The sequence below is a fragment of the Petromyzon marinus genome, chromosome 45, assembly GCF_048934315.1.
Source record: "Petromyzon marinus isolate PM22_M1 ecotype Great Lakes invasive population chromosome 45, UKy_Petmar_22M1.pri1.0, whole genome shotgun sequence".
In the NCBI taxonomy this organism is placed as follows: Eukaryota; Metazoa; Chordata; class Hyperoartia; order Petromyzontiformes; family Petromyzontidae; genus Petromyzon; species Petromyzon marinus.
The window spans coordinates 11,374,342-11,392,155 of NC_133711.1; the positions used below are offsets into that span (position 1 = coordinate 11,374,342).

A 17,814-nucleotide genomic window follows, 5' to 3' on the forward strand; every position below is an offset into this window, starting at 1 on the left:
CACAAGCATACGCACAGGCACACACACATACGCATGCACAAGCATACGCACCCACACACACACATGCACAAGCATACGCACAGGCACATGCACACAGGCACATACACACAACACATACACACAACACATACGCACATTCACACACACCCCACACCCTCGCTTCCATAGAGCCTGTTGAGGCAAGTTGTTATGAAGCGCCTATTAATGTCTGCACGGCATACAAGATGGTGTGGCCAGTGCTTTGCCCACTCGCCCTTGTCTCCTCAATGCTGATGTATACACACCGCACCAAGTACCTATTTAAGGCTGAATAGATCTAGGGGAAGGCCCGGGACCCGTTCAGATATTTGTCACCAATTTTGGCTCTGAGTGGGAATCGAACTCTGGCGTGCGGAGCATTAACCGCTGCTATATCAATCCCACAATGACAAAGGTCCCACGTACAGCATTTAACAGATTGTTGGGGCAAGTGTTGTTAGTGAGCACCTATCAAGGCTGGCACGGTGAGGGGGTGGGTGGCCAGCACCACGCCCGGCCGCCTTTGTCTCCCGAGTTGCAATGTTTACACACCACACCAGGTACTCATTTAAGGCTGAGTCGACCTAGGGGAGGTCCAGGACCGGTTCAGATAATCATCACGGGCGTTGGCCGTGAGCGGGAATGGAACCCGGGTCGCCAGGTTCTTAGCACAGCACGCCAATCGCTGCACTACCGCTCCCCACACACACACTGACACATACTGACACACAACACAGACGGGCAAGTCTGTGGGTGGGTTGGGGGCGTTTAGACCAGGGCTGATTGGGGGATAGCGGTCACCCCCCCCCCATCGCGGAGCCCGGAATAAACTCGCCACCCCCCAGCACGCCGCCCCCACGCCCGTCCTCTGGTACAAATGTCCTGCTCGTGGATGCCAATAGCCACCGCGGCGCAATCAGTAACCCGTGGCAAGGTCGCTGCGGGGACGCCCGTCACGCGGCCGCACCCACCGCGGGGCCGGCGTGGCGGCGAAGCCTCGCGGGACCGACGCCGAACCGCCAAGCTGAGTCCGTGGGTTCAACTCCACGATCGGGGTACCATTTTTTCTTATCTTTCTTTCTTCACAGTTTGCCAAGCACAGGCCCACAGGCCCAAAACGCCAAGCGGCGAGCAACAAGCGGTACTCAAAATGTCGGTTTTTGTAGCCAGTGCAATGATCCATATTTGTTTTTGGGTTAGGCCACGTGGTAGTGGTGGTTTTTTTGCCAAAATTAGCGCCATTAAACCCTTACGCACACCCGATAAGATTGCCACGCTTGGCACGATGTTATTTATACGTAGCCAACATGTTCATTCAAATTCTGACCAATAAATCTCCTCACTGGTGGTTTTAGACTTTTCACACCTGGATTCAACACCAACGTACAACGTTTTGCTCAAACTACTTTCAGCTTCTTTGAGGTGATTAAGACATTACCAACGCATTGGCAGCATGGAGATGTTGAACTTCTTTCGTACCGTATGTAGCCAACTGTGCAAATTGGAGTTGCGGGGGAAAGACAACAAACTAAACACAAAAAGCAGTTCTAAAGAAATGAGTTTTCGATATAGTATAGTGGTGTATTGTCTAGTAGTGTAATGTATACTGTAGTGCAAAGTTGTGTATAGTAGTGTAGTGTTGTATATATAGGCCTTTTTCCAAACATTGCTATTAAAAATAATTCTGCTATTTTTTAAATATAATAATCGATAAAATACATAAATAAACCCCTCAAACCCGCTACCTCCCACAAACATCTGGAGGTCGTAAAAGGCCATTAAATAATAAACTCCGGGGCAAAGGGAGGTTAACGACTATCTGCAAAATCTCCAGATTGCCAAAGGAAAGTTCACAAACAAATATCCAGAATCACAGGCACGGACACAGAGCACAGGGCAAACGGACATTATAACTGATATATTTTTTTTGTATGGAAAAAGTTGAAGCTTGGCTATAAGAATAAGACGACATTATAGACTGCAGTATTCCTTATATTATTTCTTATTGTATCTTTCTATCTACGTGACTTACCAACAGAACCAAAGTACATGAGTTCCTGCAATCACGAAAGCTTAATTCCAAACTAAGCTATATCTCTGACCTCGAGAATAAAAAGCACGAATCCCTGGATGCAGATAGGGAGCAAAAAGTAATAAAACCCTTGAAATACCGGTGGTAACAACTAATGACATTACAAATCTTGGTTAAACATAAACCAAATAATAATCATAAGAGATGAGACCTAGGGTAACTCAAAATAGATACAAGAAATAGGTCAAACACACAAGACCAGATAATGTATTCCATGAAATCAGAGCCTCCCCGGCCACCTTTGTCTTCAACAATTTGACACAAACACATGGTAGCCATAAAATACGTATGAAGGGAGAGTGCCTCCCCTCCCTAATAGGAGAAACCACGAAGAGAGAGGTTGGGAATGCAAACAAACAAAATGTGATGGTAAAACAGTCAAAGGTCAAAAGGGGGGGGCAGCCAGACCGCTGCTGCCACGGGAGGAGGACGGTGACAGAGGACATCTGTTTTTTTCTCTCTCGCAAGAGACGCGGAGAGAGGAGAGAGAATTTCACATTTAAGCTCGGCAAGGGACAGCAAGCCAGCTCTGGGGCATGGCCTCGAGACATTAGCAATGGGTGCTGTGTCTCGCAGAGAAGAGGGGCGAGGTGATGTTAGGTGCTGAGTTAGGCATGGACCGACAGAGTATCGCTGGAAGTGTATTCTACATTCATCCTGATGTTTTGAGTCGCTTGCAGAATCGAGGATTGCGATAAGCTGTATCGTACTAAGCTATCAGAGTTGTGTAAGAGGTGTGCAAATACAATTTCCAAGTTTTGAGAGTGAGTGATCCAGCCAGCGACGAGCAACTCACAGCAAGAGCCCTCCTGGAAGAAGGGTGAAGAGCTGCACGCGCAATCGAGCATCGCCAGAGAGAGAGACGGAGCAAGAGAGAGTGCGCAGCAGCGCCACCAGCACCACCAAGCAAGGGTGACAGCTGCCAGCGGACAAGCGTTGTGCCGACTCGGCTCATCCAGCAGGGGAAAGAGCCTGACCAGCCGCCCGTGAGCAGGAGTGTCAGCGCCAGCGAGCGCGCCGTGGGTTCGACCCACACGCACACCGACCAGCACCGGCTGGGAACCAAGACAAGAGTGAGGAACTGCAGCCAGCAGACGAGCTGCGGGCGCTTTCTGACGACGGATCGTCTCGCACAGACGGCGAGCGTCGTGCCGACTCTTCCACCCAGCTGTGGACAGAAACTGTGGCCGCCCCGAGCAAGAGAGAACGAAGCTGTTTGTATGACCCTCCCCCACACTCACACCCTCACGACGCATCACCCGGCGTCTGCTTTACACAAAGAATTGAACAAGTGGCAAAGAAGACACACAACACGCATATCGGGACAAATAAGATTGTTTCAAAAAGTTATCTTTGTGTTTCAAGAAGGGTTGCCATTCCAAGGTGGTGCATTAAATATCAACTGATCGTGAAGAACATTGCTGCCCATTGAGTTACGTGGATACGGTCATTTAGAAGTATTTTAGTCGTTCATATTTTCTTTTTAATTGCATAATCTTACCAATGAATTAATTGATAACTACTCTTGCCTTCGGGACATGTTTCTTTATTGCCCTTCGTATGAATACCATTGCATGAATGTTTAATGACTTTTCCTCTCGCCATGTATGCTCGCGTACTCTGAGGAATAATCAATTGTACTGTTACCCAGTTAACAAACGTGACCATTGAGGGTTAAATGTATGGATCAATGAGGGGAACACCTGGAGTAGTATGTTGACAATTTCAAGCATAAGAATTTGCATATTAGAGTGTTAAGGTTTTGTTTAGAAATTAAAATTGCTTAACACAGAAGTGTCTGAGTGGTTCCTTCTGAAGTTCATGCATAATAATCTTAATTATAAGAACTGTGTCCTGCGGTGAGATTTGAATTTGGAGACCTGACATAACACACTAATACATAATCAGTAAATGTTAAAGCAAGAATAATTGTATTATCCCGATCGATAATACGAACCTAGACAACGAAGCCGAGCTTAATCTAGCACACTTACAGCACACCTGCATAACTTCATACAATTAATTGTATTATCCCAATCGATGATACGACCCTCGACAGCGAGGCAGGGCCTAATTATCATAACGGCTTGCATTAGCATAATCACACACATCTGCATAAATTAATATGATCATATATCTAATTAACATAATGCATGCACATAATTACACAATTAACATAAATTCGGATATTTACACATTTTTCCAACTTTCATTTAATTTTTATTATTTTCATTAAATTTTCAAGACCCGGCATATGCAACAGTAGTATATAGTAGTTCAAAGTGCAGTGTGTATGTATGTTGAACTTTCCCACCGTGCGTCGCAAACTGTGCTAATCAGAGGTTCGAGGCAAGGAAAACAATATCTAAAAAATATATAAATTGTCTTTTAATGTTGATGTAAATTGTTCTGTATGTAGGCCGTCGCGAAAATACCCATTGATAAAATGGATACAGATACAGCTTCCAAGTAAGCGATGGCCATAACTTGAGACCTTTATCATCCAGCAGAGGATCGATCTTGGCTGAAGATGACATCCACATTGCTATATGGCAATGTGATTAATTTAATGGGTGTTTGCTATATATATAAAAAATTCACATCGTTAGGTAGGCCTTTATCCAGCATCATTGTTGCCTATGGTAATGACACACATGATCCTTTATCCATACTGTGTTTTTGGATTGGCCACGTGGTGGTAATTTTATGCCAGAAGTGTTTTCGTTAACCCCTCCACGACCCGACAAGACTGAAGCGGGGCACTCGATTTCCGAGCTCCAGCACTGCATCTATACCATGCAGCATCGCAACAACATGGAGTGGAGTAGAGTGCAGTGAAGTGGAATGGAACGGAATACATGGACCAAAGTAGTATGGGGTGTAGTAGAATGGAGTGGAGTGTTGTAAAGTTGATGGTACTGGTTTTTAATGGAAAACTGGATTACATCTAAGTGGAACGGATTGGAGGTGGGATGAGCCAAGTGGGGTGGATTTCTACCAAGCGGATCCCAGTGGCACTGTGGCCACTGCCAATGTGTAGATGCTCTTACCGCCATCCAGAATCCGCTGCTCCATGACTCCGCAGCCGAGGACTTCCAGCCAGCTGCCATGGTGCAGCACCTCCATCTCGAAGGAGGGGTGTGTGAAGGGGAAGGTGCAGTCCACCCACCTCCACTGCACGCCTGCCCCGCGTAGCACATCAGCGGATAAGCGGTTAAACTTTGGCTGGCAACACCCGGCACGGAGTACAGCGCCAACGCCGTTACCTGGACTGAACTGAAATCTAGCGGCCACACCGATCGTTATCTTCGGAATCAGCCATCATCCATCCATTGCTGGATGAACATTTCCCCCGATCAGCAGATGAATGAACGCATGAATGATGCATTTCCTGGCGATACAACGGTCCGTCGGTCTCCTCCCCATGAGCGCGGTTCCATCATTGATTGAGTGTTTCTCCAGGTGAGGACCCAATGAGAAAGCGAGTCTCGCGTGAAAAAATTACCTTGGGTCAGCCGGTGACAGCGGACCAGTGGAATTTAGAGCTAAACGCACAGAGCTAAGAGATCTACAGGGGAAGCTCAGAGGCTAAATGGAAATAGACACATATTGTCAAAGCTAGCAGACAGGCTGAAGGGTTGCGTGGGAAAATTATTTATTCATGGGGTGACTGAATGAGATAATGAATGATTCAGTGGGTGATTGAATAGGCGATTGTAAGATTACATTTTTAAGTTAATTAATATGAATGATTGAAAATAAAAGACTAAATTACTGAATGGGTGAATTAGTAATTGCATGAGAATGATTGAACGATTAAATTAGGGATTGATTAATTCAATGAGCCAATGAATGGTTGAATGTGAGAAGTCATAATTGAAAGGAAAACTTTGCATTCCATCGGTAAACACGAACAATACTGTCGCAAACGAGGTACAGAAGTGAGATCAGGGACAGTATAAAATGGGATTAGAAACAATCGCAGAGAATTGGGTTTGTTGCAAACGACCGACTGAGAGAGGAGAGACTCATCAAGGAACGGATGCCAGATCATTCTCAGCTCACAGCGTCGCGATTGTGTGCACAAAATTCAAGTGCTGAGCTAAAAGCTGCAGATTAGAGAGGAGAGCTGTTTGGTAGCGTGCTGATTAAATCCACATAAAGGGAATTTGGGTTCCAGAGGGAAGGGATTGAATGCTGATGTTTTGTTCGACCAAAGTTGATTTCATGCTCGTAATGATAAAGATCCCAAAAGCAATATTTTTCGGCCTGCACCTTCCCCAAAGAGGTATCCCATGAGGCCTTGTAGCGTCTCCTTGAGGTTGAACTCGGTGAGCTTGACAGCCTCCATGGTGTGCGTCTCCTGCTTGAGTGGAGTCCTCGCGCCGCTCTCAAACAGACGCAGGCCCTCCGCGCCTGAGCCCTGAACCTCCGCAAACAGCTGCAGTGCGCACAAAGACAAAGATCCTCCGTATAGCCTTAACAGACTCTTGGGGCAAGTGCTGTTAGCGAGTAGCACCTATGAAGGCTGGCACGGCACACGAGGGGGTGGTTGGCCAACACCATGCCCGGCCGCCGTTGTCTCTGCAGTGGCGATGTTTACACACTGCAACAGGTACTCATTTGAGGCTGAGTCGACCTAGGGGAGGCCCAGCACCGGTTGAGATAGTCGTCCCAGGTGTTGGCCATGATCGGGAACGGAACCTGGGTCGCAAGGTTCGTAGTGCAGCGAGCTAACCGCTACACTACTGCTCCCCACACACACTGACACACACTGACACACAACACACATGGGCGAGTCTGTGGGTGGGTGGGGGCGTTTAGACCAGGAATGATTGCGGCAGAGCGGTCGCTCCCCATCGCGGAGCTCGGAATAAACTCGCCACCCCCGGCACACTGGGTTCATAACGCAGTGCACAAGACGCTACACTACCTTTCCCCACGCAGGGGTCAACACACACACACAAAGACACCCCCGCATAGCCTTAACGACGACTGTTGGGGCAAGTGCTGTTAGCAAGCATCTACGAGGGCCACAATGGCACACACACATGCGTGCACACAGAAAGGTCAACCCACAGACGAGAGCCGGGCTACATGGCAGCCGGGGGCAGGGAGGCGTCTGGTGTCTCACCGAGTGGCGGTCGAACAGCCGCACGCCCTCGAGCTGGTGGAAGGCCGGATAGTGCGTGGAGTCGACGGCGTCTCGCCGGTACACGTCTCCCGCCACCAGGAAGGCGTTGAGGCCGGAGCGAACCAGGTCGCGCTGGTGCGCCGACGTGTGTGCGCGCAGCATGTGGCGCCCGCTCACGTAGTAGCTGTCGCTGCGCCGCCGGCTCGGGTGGCCAGGAGGCACCAGCAGGCTGTCGAAGTTCTGCTCCAGTGTCACGACGGGCGGCAGCGCGTCGTACACCGAGAAGAGCGGGTTGCCGCGCCGGTTCGTGAAACTCTTGTAGAAGAAGTCTGCGGCGCGCGGTGGCCGGCGGCGCCAGTGGAGGCGAGGGGGTGGGGGGGGCGGGGGGAAACACGTGACAACGGCGGTGGCTGCGGTGAAGCGCGGACGGGCGTGTGGCGACGGTTATTCATTCGACTGCGTACGTTTCATTACTTGTTTGCTATCGGTGAGTCGGGCGACTCCCTGGGCACCCTTGCAAACGATATTTTCAATCAGTGGGGGATTTTTCCAGGTGAAATATTTGAACAAATAAAACACAATGTAAAAATATTACGAATTCTTTAGCTGAATGCTACTGCGGAGGCTTTCTTGGCTGTGCCGCTGTGCGGGTGTCCGATGCGTTTACGGGATGTACTGTCAGGCGTAGTTGGGCGCGATGTCCGACGTTTCGCAACAACGTGCTGGAAGCTATTCAGTTTTCAAGAGATGGCCACGGCTTTTAGGACCACTCCGTTAGATTGCTTTATCCACACTAGGGGTAAGATTTTGAGGTTCGGCGCCAAGTAGCCAAGGGGACGCATGTACAGGAGCCAAGTGGAACCATGCGGAGTAGCCAAAGGGCTGTGAGTAGGCAAAGGGGATCCATGAAGGCTGGTACAGCAAATATCCTCCTGTGGCCACATTTTTAATCAGCTGACCTCCCTCTCCCGGTGCGCGCACGCTCACAATCACACCAGCACAGGTGGGGTTGGTAGATCACACGGAGGTCATCACGTGCTGTGAGATTCTCCACCCAATCCCCACGCCCCCCACGTGGCATGGGGAGGCCTCTATCGAGCGGTCGGTCGACAACGGCTCGATCGTTCCGATCAAACAGAAGGAGACGGAAGCATTGAGAAATATTTCAAAAAAGCCTAACGCAACTTCCAAGAGGCTGTCAATGCAGACGTAGTCATTCTCAACTATCTCAGGGACCCCCGCGCGCGTTCACGAGTTTCCAACGTCATTCGCGCAAGCCCAGGCGCCGCATCAATTAGCGGACGCTGCGCGACGTACGGCGCATCATCGCTCAACCCGGGGGCCGGCAGGAAAAACGCTGTCAGTTCCCTCTCCTCAAGATCCCACCCCCCCACCGCCCACCCCCCCACCGCCCGCCCACCCACCCCGCCATCACCGCCCCCCCCGCCCCGACCCATGTGTAAGTTTGAGCAGACTGTGCTGGGGCGTGCCTCGTGTAGTAATTGCCGCTAATTGAGAGATGTAGCCAGCCAGGGTCTTCCCTCAGGTCAGCTCAGCCTGAAAGAGACACATGGCGTGCCAGATGCCGGCGAAAGCGCGCGTGCGTCACTTTCTCGTGCCGATGTTTTTATTCCGACGCGAGTAAGAGCGAGATTTTAACAAGCGCCGTTTTGAGAATGTGGCACTGGGGCCCAGGTATGGTTGTGTGCCCTAGTTTGCGTGCTGCACACAAACGCACGTGCCCGTATGAAGATAAAGATCTCCCCCCAATAGCCGTACAGACTGTTGGGGTAAGTGCTGTTAGAGAGCACTTACGGCAGGCTCGGCGCACGAGGGGCTGGTGTGGCCTGTCCGATGCCTGGCTGCCTTTGTCTCCCCAAGCGCTGATTGTTTGCACATGGCACCAGGAACTAATTTAAGGATGAGTCGACCTAGGGGAGGCCCATAACTAGTAGTTGGTTTCATTACGCATTGCGCTAACCATTGCCCCACTCAAGTTGCTGGGTTGGTAGAAAAATGTGCTAACCAGGATGCCTCCACTCCCAACACACACCACGTGTACAGATGCACAGATGCACTCACGCGCGCAAATTTAAGCACGCGTGCTCATTCGTGCGCGTTCGTGTGAATCAAACTCTCTGTGCCAGGTGTTCAATCCAGGCTGAGCCAACCTAGGGGAGGCATTGGATGAGACAATGGCCTTAATAAATATTTTACTGCCACGTGGGGAGTCAAACCTGGAAGGCGCGAGTATTTCTCGAGCCCACGAGAAAGGGGGAGGAGGAATATCTGCTTAATTATTCCCGAGCAGCGTATCTCGGCGGCGCATCCGAAACGCAATCGGAGCCGAGACAACATCGGTAAATATTTAATGGCGACGTGGGCGGCAGAATAAAGGTGTGCCGGTTCACCCGTCGCGGCTCCATGCATCAATTGTGCACCGAGGCCGGCGCAATTCCGTGAGCGCGGTGAAATTATCCGCGGCGATGATAATAATTTTCCTTTCGCCAGAAATGCCTGCATAAGGAAAGGGATTTTGTTGTCGTTGTTGCTGCTGCCAATTGTGTTGTTTTGAGCAAGGTTGTGTTTTCAATGCGTGGCAGAAAAAACGGCGAGGCCAGATAAAAACTGCACGTGAAAATGTTTTGTTACCGTTGCTCCAGCGAGCGTTGGGTGGTGCTAATAAGAGTGCTCGAGAATGGGAAGAGAGTGCTGGGCGGGAGCTGTTGAGTGCTGTGTACTGAATACAGAGCACTGAATTCAGCATACTGAATTCTGTGCACTGAATGCTGTGTACTGCATCCTGAGTAATTGTGTGAATTCACAATCTGGGTACTAACTATGAAATGGTAGGGACTACGTGCAGACGTCTACATTTTTTGGTAGAAGGAATTTAATTTGTGGGAAGTAGGTATTGAATTCTGGATTCTGGGTGGTAGCTATTGAATTTTGGGTGGTAAGAATTGAATGCTGGCATGCTGGATCAGTGAATATTTAATTCTGAGCACTTGGTGCCATTTGTGCTGGGTACTGAGTGCTGGTTAATTAATAACGGGTGCTGGGTACTAAGTGCTCTCTGACACCGAGTGAACACCGGGTGTTGATGAGCGAATATTGAATTCTGGGCTCCCCTATCGCCGCGCGCCCCCGATCGCTGCGCACCTTTGATGCGCTCCTTGATGAGCCACAGCGGGTGGTGCTCCTGGTTGTGCAACTGCCGCCCGACAAGCCCCAGGATGTGCGGCGTCACGTTGGTCACATCGTCCGTGTCGTACGAGCGGCCCAGCACTGCGACGGTGCCACCCCGGGGCCCGTCCCGCTCCGAGCAACGCGCTCGTGCCGGCCACGCCGCCGTCACGGCGCCCCCTGTTCCCCTGGCCCCCCATTGCCGGCAGGCCCCCCACCGCGAGCGAGTGTTCCACCGCCACGCACCAGGGAAGCTCACCCGCCCGCCGACGCTCATCTCTTGATTTTAGTTCTTTGATCGCAGGCGTTAAGTGCGGGCCCGTGTTCTGTGGAGAGCGATGCGCCGTGGGTAGGGCGGCAAGGAATCGTGGCAGGGCGCGTGCAGCGAATGAGGTTTGAGAAACTGCCTGAATTGTAATTCCGTTCGCGTAAATAATTACTAATTATTTTTTTCGAAGCACCTTCCTTCACACTGCTCCTAGCCTTTACAAAGGATTCGTGTGATGAGCGATGACAGTGACTTTATTTTTTATCCGAGGAACTATCTTGAGGCAGTGGTCTGCGGGTGTAAAATAAGTGCGTGCCGATTTATATCCAAATAAAAAATTATAAGCCGTTAACAATTCAAACGTACCTATTGGCAGCGTATTTAATCATTGGTCACTACAGCACATATTTTATACATACGCCTTAGTTAACTTAGTTGAGCGGCAATGAGCTGTAAATGTTTTAGAGCTGATCAATGCCAATTAACGGAGTCCTAACGGGGGCAGGGGTGGGGCAGCTGCTGCCCCGAAAAGATGGCGAAAGCGTCACGAGCATCACCTGGAACAAGCGTGAAAATCCCGGCGTTAATGCGAGGCACCAAACAACACGACGCACAAGACACCGAGGATGCTAATTTAGGAAAATGTGCCATGGTTTAATGACGTCGTCTTTAAAGGAATAAAGTTTGAATGGCTTATTAAATACACACAACAGCGGAACCCCATCAAGGTGGCGATTTAATCGAATTTTCTGAATAGAGACGTTGGGGAATTTTCACAATTATTTTGTGCAGTCCCCGACTTACAAACGCCTGACTTAAGGGCAATCCGGCTTACGAACGGAAGGTGTTCCTACGTCGAGGACTATCCATGTACACATTTGACCACCGTCCCATAATCCCTTCATGCGTCGTGTCCAACCCACACCCAACGAGGGACATCAGCACTTTGCAAAAAGACTTTACCGAAAGAACCAAGAAGATGAGATGAGGAATCAATGGGCGAAGTTCACGGGAAATAAACAATTTTTATTTTATTTGACCAGGTAAGGCCCACTGAGCTATACGGCTCTTTATCAGAAGCGACCTGCCCACAAATGATGGCTCAAGGAAGCGGCAGTCAACTACTCTGAGCGCATGTTGATTCTAAATGCGGAAGGAGAGACCGGAAAGACACGGAGACAAATCCACGCGGCCACGGGGAGAACGTGCAAACTCCAAATTTAAAAAAGCATCGTCATTGTCGTGATGGAACTCACGACCTCCTTGTACAGTATCAGGCGAGGTAGTTACCATCTCGCCACTGCGTCGCCCCAACACTGTTGGTCGCGATAGGATGAGTGGCAAGTGATTAGGACGTGCGCATCTCCTTCGTGGATGTCAAATGAAAGACAAGCCACAGTTCTGCGATTGTGGCTATGCAACCCAAACTAGGGATCGCACAGTTAAAACCGCCGTAGTCTGCGCTCCTGCAGTGGAGGAGGAAGAGCGAAGCGACGCCACGGACTCTCTCCCGAAGCCCTCTCTTGGCGATCAGACCTCGAGCATATTGCCGCTGCCATATACGCAACGACAGAACAGTGCCAAGGGAGGTACAACCGACTGTTTAGGAAATAGGTTGAAGCTAGATAATTAACGACAGCTCATCCAGCAGTGGATTGAGCAAAGTGCCGTTACTTTATCACACAACGGCAGCAGCAGCGGCGGCGGCCCTTGCGTCCCCACCTGAGCCACGCGCGTCGCCGACCGTCAGCTGTTGGCGACGTCACGCGTCCGGGCTGCCCGTGGACGCGCGCCCAACATTCGTACCGACCGCGAATCTCCGTTAACAATGAAGGCTACCACTCCCAGCCTCGCGTTTACGGCCAATTGCTCGGCGCGCTAAAAATAAAAAAACGCCGTTGCGCTCGCACGTATGCATCGTAGCGTATAAACCCCACCGCCGCATTACGCGTCCCCCTTTAAATCGGGCAATCGCCGCGGACGCCCCAGCCCGTGCGTCCTCGCAGCTTAAGGACCCCGACAAGGTGTCATGGCAGCGCCCAGCAGGACGAGCGTGCTCGCGCTGTACAAGGCTCTGCTGCGGGAGAGCGGCCGCTTCACGAGCTACAGCTACAGGTCCGGGGGCTCGGGGTCGGGCGCGCGGTGCTGACCAGCGCCGGGGTTCGCGCTCTTGGAACCCCGGGCGCTTTGGTCTGCGCGATCAGGCCTATGCTCTTGATAGGGCGCTGAGTGGGATGTGTGCGTGTGTCTCTACCCTTGACGAGGGTCGCGCTTGTATCGGCTGCTCACGCCCGTGTGGTGGATGTTGCTGTTGACGTGTGTTGGGTGCAAGGGTAGAGTCGGTGTTTGCGGTTGGTGCCGATTGTGTTGTAAGGTCATGGTCGAGGGTCAGCGTAGTGGTTGGCGCACTGCACGACGCACCCGCGACCCGCATCAGTGGCGTTATAAGTCAACAACGGCAAGATGCATAGCGCCATTCACGCACAAAGGCCTCAAAACGGAGCAAACGATCCCCCTCCTGCCCTCCCCGCTGTCACTGTTAATAAAGTACGCAATATCAATGATGCCGTTAATGGCATCATTATTACAATTATCTTCACCTCACCCGGGTCTATAAACAGATTTACACTTCGTAGTACGTAACATGTGCTTCTATGATTACTTATCCACTGACATACGAATGCCCTTTCCAATTGCGTCTCAGGGTTCTTAACATGATTGGATTGATGGAACCATAAGTATTTTTTGACTTCATGTATTATTTCTCCCTGGTCGATGAACAACTCCCATTTTGTTGTGGCTTTGTGGCCCGAGCCATTTTTGAGATCCTTCTGCCCTTGACTGTCGTTATTTATCAGTTGTGCCATCATCGTGTCGGAATTATTAGCAGTCTTTTCATATTTATTGCTGTTTAAATGTATCTTTAGCGCTATTAATATCACGCCTCTAGCCCCCAAAAGAACAGGTACCGCTTTATTGAAAGTCAACTGTGGTTATTATCGTAACGTTGCCCTTTATTTATCCAGGAACCCTCACGGAGTCCCCACACGTGAGGGTCCTGCATCGGGATGGTTCGAAATGTCTTTTACCATAGTGAGCGTTTGGGCTAGTAAGAAACTGGAGTATCTGGAGAAAACCTGCCACACACTCTCACACAGGGTTAGCCCTTCAAATTCCGCAAATAGCTGCAGGAATACTTTGGTGTGCTGTCATCTCCCGGCCACGTTGCAGCACGAGGCTGCAACGCCTGGTATTCTCATTCCTTTTCCCCATCCCAACATTGAGCATACTCAACTCTGCTTACCTTTCGAGATCTATAATAATGCCCTTTCTGGTTGGACGGGTCACACAACCATTACATATATCATACACGAATCGAAAAAAATGGTTCTCACGTGCTTTTTGTGTGTATGACTATCCTTGCATTTAAATCATCCACGTAGATATATAAACAGCAAGAGGCATTTGTGATGGGTGGTATGTGTGTGAAGGAGGGCAGGTTACTGAGACGGATATTGGGAGTGGCACCCAGACCACGGTCGTGGTGATGAGACTAAGCATGCTCTTCAACGGACGACTGTTACAAGGGGAGGACCTAAAATATCAGGGTATAGGTCCTGATGAGACTAGGAGCGGATATTGGAAATCATGTGCAGCAGTTGAGAGATCTATGGGAAGGAAGTGTAGCAGGATGTGGTGGCGTCAAATCTTAGCCTTGATCCCCTCTTGTCTTTTTCATTGCTATCAGCTGGAGCTGTGCTTGGGGCGCCGCGGTGGTGAAATGTCAACTACCTCGCCTGGTATACAGGAGGTCGTGGGTTCGACCCCGACCTTGACAGCTGTATATTTGGAGTTTGCATGTTTCTCTCCTGGTGGTCGCCTGGATTTTTCTTTGGAATCTCCTGTATTTTCCTCCACATTTAGAAATATTCGTTTAGTTTATTTGGCTGCTATAAATGACAACATAAGCCACTTCGTTGAGCTATGATTTGTAGCCAAGTATCGCTTCTGAAAAATATCTGTATAGCTCCGTGGTCCTTACCTGGTAAAATAAAATAGTTTGGATCACCAGACTCATAATCAGAAGGCACTGCAATGAAACCCTAGTCGGAGGTCAGCTTGGCGCATTGACCTCCGGGGGTCTATAAAATTGGGATTACTTTGTGAGACGTGCGACCGAGGGGAAGACTCAAAGCCAGATGGCAAAATACTATAACAGCAGCCCTTTGCAGTCTTATCAACTATGATTGATATAGGATCTGGCAGAAGGAAGGAAGCAATAGTGAGACATGGTGGCATCCACAGCATTATCCTTGATGAATTATTGGACTTGATTGGATGACTCTCAACCACTGGTAGTGGGGGGCAATATTGCATATAAATTTTACTTTTACACAGAAATCTCAATTCGTTTTAATAACCATGGTCCAAACTCGGAACACTGAGCCTACAGCAGTGTGCAGCGGCTTGTGCCGGCAACCTCGTTGAAGGCAACTAGGGGAGCAGCCAGACTTGACCTCTGCGTTGAGCCCTGGGTGCCCCCGTGTGTTGCTAACGATTTAGGAAGTGTTAATCTTAAGATGCTTGACATCGCTCAGTGTGGTGGGATTTGCCTGTTGGGAAATCTAAGCGATCCCGCAATTTTAACTGCCATTGCGCAGCGAGTGCCAATGCACAGGGGAGCCCTCGGCAGTCAAAATTGCATGCGGCCCTGAGAAATTGAATCCTTAGCTGTAAAATTATCGCTCATCTATTTCGAAAGGGAGAGAAAAATTTGATGTGAAATACGTGAAAAAATGTAATATGAGCAGCACAGAGGGCCCGGGAAATATAATTTGATTTTTTTTTCCTTTTCCCCAGCTCTGTTGTTGTTCTTGAGTAATTTCTAAACGATTTTGTGTCCTGCTCAAATAGTCTCTAAGATTTGGGGTGAAAATTGCTGCAGTTTCAGAGAGCGGAATGAAAGAAAAAAGCCATGTTTAGCCAGTCCCACAAGTGAGCCTCCTCTCATCCCTGAAATTGTTTCCTCGCACGACTTCTGGCAAACGGTTGATTGACCCCACACATTTCTGCCCCCTCTTATTTCATACTTGGTAATCTGCCATAGTGGTGCGGAACTTCCACTTTCGCCCCATGCTCACTTGAGCGGGGAGACGCTAACTTTGTGGTTTAAAGTGGTCAGGCTTGACACTGATGCAGCATGAGATTGAGATATGGAGAGTTGTGCTATGCTCACGGGACGAAATCGTGGCGCAGATCATAACGGCCTGTCTGTTAGCCCGAGCCCGAGATGGGCAGTGCACCGCGTCGGTGCTTATTTGTTTTCCCCTAATTCGTTTTCACTGCCATTTTCGCCCAAAGTTTTTCCTCGGTGAAATCACTCTTCGGACTTTTGACAGGGTCCACACTGTGCGTTCGAAATTGAAACATGAGAAGCTTTACGGGGCGCAATCGCACACTGTGGCTTGCGCTCGTCTAGCAGATGCGGTGGCCTGGCGCAGGAATTGATCTCTGTAATTTACATTCACCTGCTGCTGCTGTTACTGCCAAACTTTTGACTGGATGTTGTGGCCGAATCATAACACTTTTTGTTGTAATACAATAAAGCTATATAGATTGATGGAAAAAGACAGTCGTCATCATCATTGTCATCATCTCAGCTGTATGCTCGTGTTGAGCCAGTACCACTTAGACCCTAAGTTTAAATCTCGGGTTTAACCACACTGGAGTAAGCCAGCATCTTTAGTGTAGCCAGAGGGCTCGATTCACAATTGAAAAGTGGCAGGGATGGAGTAATTCCATCATAATGCCCAATGGGCCGATAAATCTAGCACCGCTTTGTGGATGTATGCAAGAGTGGATGGCCGAATAATATCCTGGTCCCCGCTATGGGCATGTGGAATTGCTGTTGGTGGTTCAGCACGTGTTTCATGGCAAGTAATATCTGACTATATACACGGATTACAACATTTCTCCTTTAGGCACATGAATGTTGCTCTCATTTCTCCTCGGTAACTGCCCTCAGTAATTGCCCTTGGTAACTGACCTTGGGTTAAACTACCCAGATGTAGTTTAACCCGGCAGATTTTTCAAATGGTTCTGTGAACTTTGTTGACCATGACTTTTGTGTTTTTTTCTCATCTATATCCTGAGTCCCACTTTCATCGTTCAGTTATTTTGTCATTGCCTGGCGAAAGCGTTTCCCCTCTTTCCAGGCTCCCCCTCTCATATTCATCTGTTGGTACTTTCGGAAAGCAATCTCAGCGTAAGCATTACAATTGTACAGATGCTTTGTAATATTTCGGAATGTTTTATTTAGGTCTCGGGTTTGTGAGAGTTTTTGGATGCCCGCATCTATTAAGGCTCTCGAATAGTGTTATCCAGAAAAAAAATCAACACATTCCTCAATTGGCCAATAACACTTTCTTAAGAGGAAAAGGAAATAATAGGCAACGTTTGGGAAGTGGCCCTTTTAATGTCTATACTATGAAGTAGAAGGGCCATCGCCTGATGTGTCACTCACTGCCCCCCTAAAGCAAAAGCTTTGGAGGACCCTCCTGAAAAGGAGTCCGGAGACTCTTTCTTGGGTAACCAAGTGGGGTAATAACAACAACCTTCTGCAGAACGTGATAATGAATTAACGAATCGTAACATTCCCCAGATTCCTACTGTTCTGATGAACCTCCTGGAGTGGAGATGGTGAGTGATTGAGGTGGAGATGTATGTGTTGCTTGCGTGTGTGCAGGGAGTACGCCCTGCGCAGGGTGAAGGATGCCTTCCGGGAGAACCGCGCCTTGCAGGAACCTGAGAAGGTGGCGAGTCTGATGGCACGAGCCCAGGAGAGCCTCGATGTCATTCGCCGGCAGGTGAGGCCACCAGCCCAGGTGGCACAGGTGGCGTGGGGCCTGGGTGGGCGACACCAACTGGTCGGATCGACGCTGGCGAGGGAGTGGGCGGGTGTGCGACCAGGGGGGCGGCCGAGTGAGCGGGAGGGTGAGCGGGTGAGTGGGAGGGTGAGCAGATGAGCGGGAGGACGAGCGGGCGAGTGAGCGGGTAAGCGGTCGAGTGAGTCGGCACCAACATTACGGGACATATTGGCGAACCCCGAGTGGCCGT

The 17,814-nt window shown here is 49.7% G+C and overlaps 2 protein-coding genes across 6 annotated transcripts in view; one reads left to right on the forward strand and one right to left on the reverse strand.

The window, feature by feature from the left end:
* The window catches only part of FARS2 (phenylalanyl-tRNA synthetase 2, mitochondrial), a 55,063-nt gene that overhangs the window by 15,398 nt on the left and 21,851 nt on the right, over positions 1 to 17,814 (reverse strand). The window contains exons 1-5 of one of the 5 annotated variants that reach the window (XM_032971277.2): positions 12,421 to 12,509; positions 10,407 to 11,255; positions 7,245 to 7,573; positions 6,386 to 6,551; positions 5,161 to 5,292 (exon numbers count right to left, since the gene is read on the reverse strand). In XM_032971277.2, the coding sequence (XP_032827168.2) occupies positions 5,161 to 5,292; positions 6,386 to 6,551; positions 7,245 to 7,573; positions 10,407 to 10,707 (928 nt within the window). In that variant the 5' untranslated portion in view covers positions 10,708 to 11,255; positions 12,421 to 12,509. Of the gene's footprint in view, positions 1 to 5,160; positions 5,293 to 6,385; positions 6,552 to 7,244; positions 7,574 to 10,406; positions 11,256 to 11,988; positions 12,510 to 17,814 lie in introns of those variants that run through there. The other 4 variants (XM_032971278.2, XM_032971276.2, XM_076074107.1 and 1 more) reach the window with 4 other exon arrangements.
* Positions 12,679 to 17,814, forward strand: part of LYRM4 (LYR motif containing 4) — a 28,967-nt gene continuing 23,831 nt past the window's right edge. The window contains exons 1-2 of the mRNA XM_032971280.2: positions 12,679 to 12,813; positions 17,444 to 17,564. Of these exons, the coding sequence (XP_032827171.1) occupies positions 12,728 to 12,813; positions 17,444 to 17,564 (207 nt within the window). The 5' untranslated portion in view covers positions 12,679 to 12,727. The remainder of the gene's footprint in view (positions 12,814 to 17,443; positions 17,565 to 17,814) is intronic.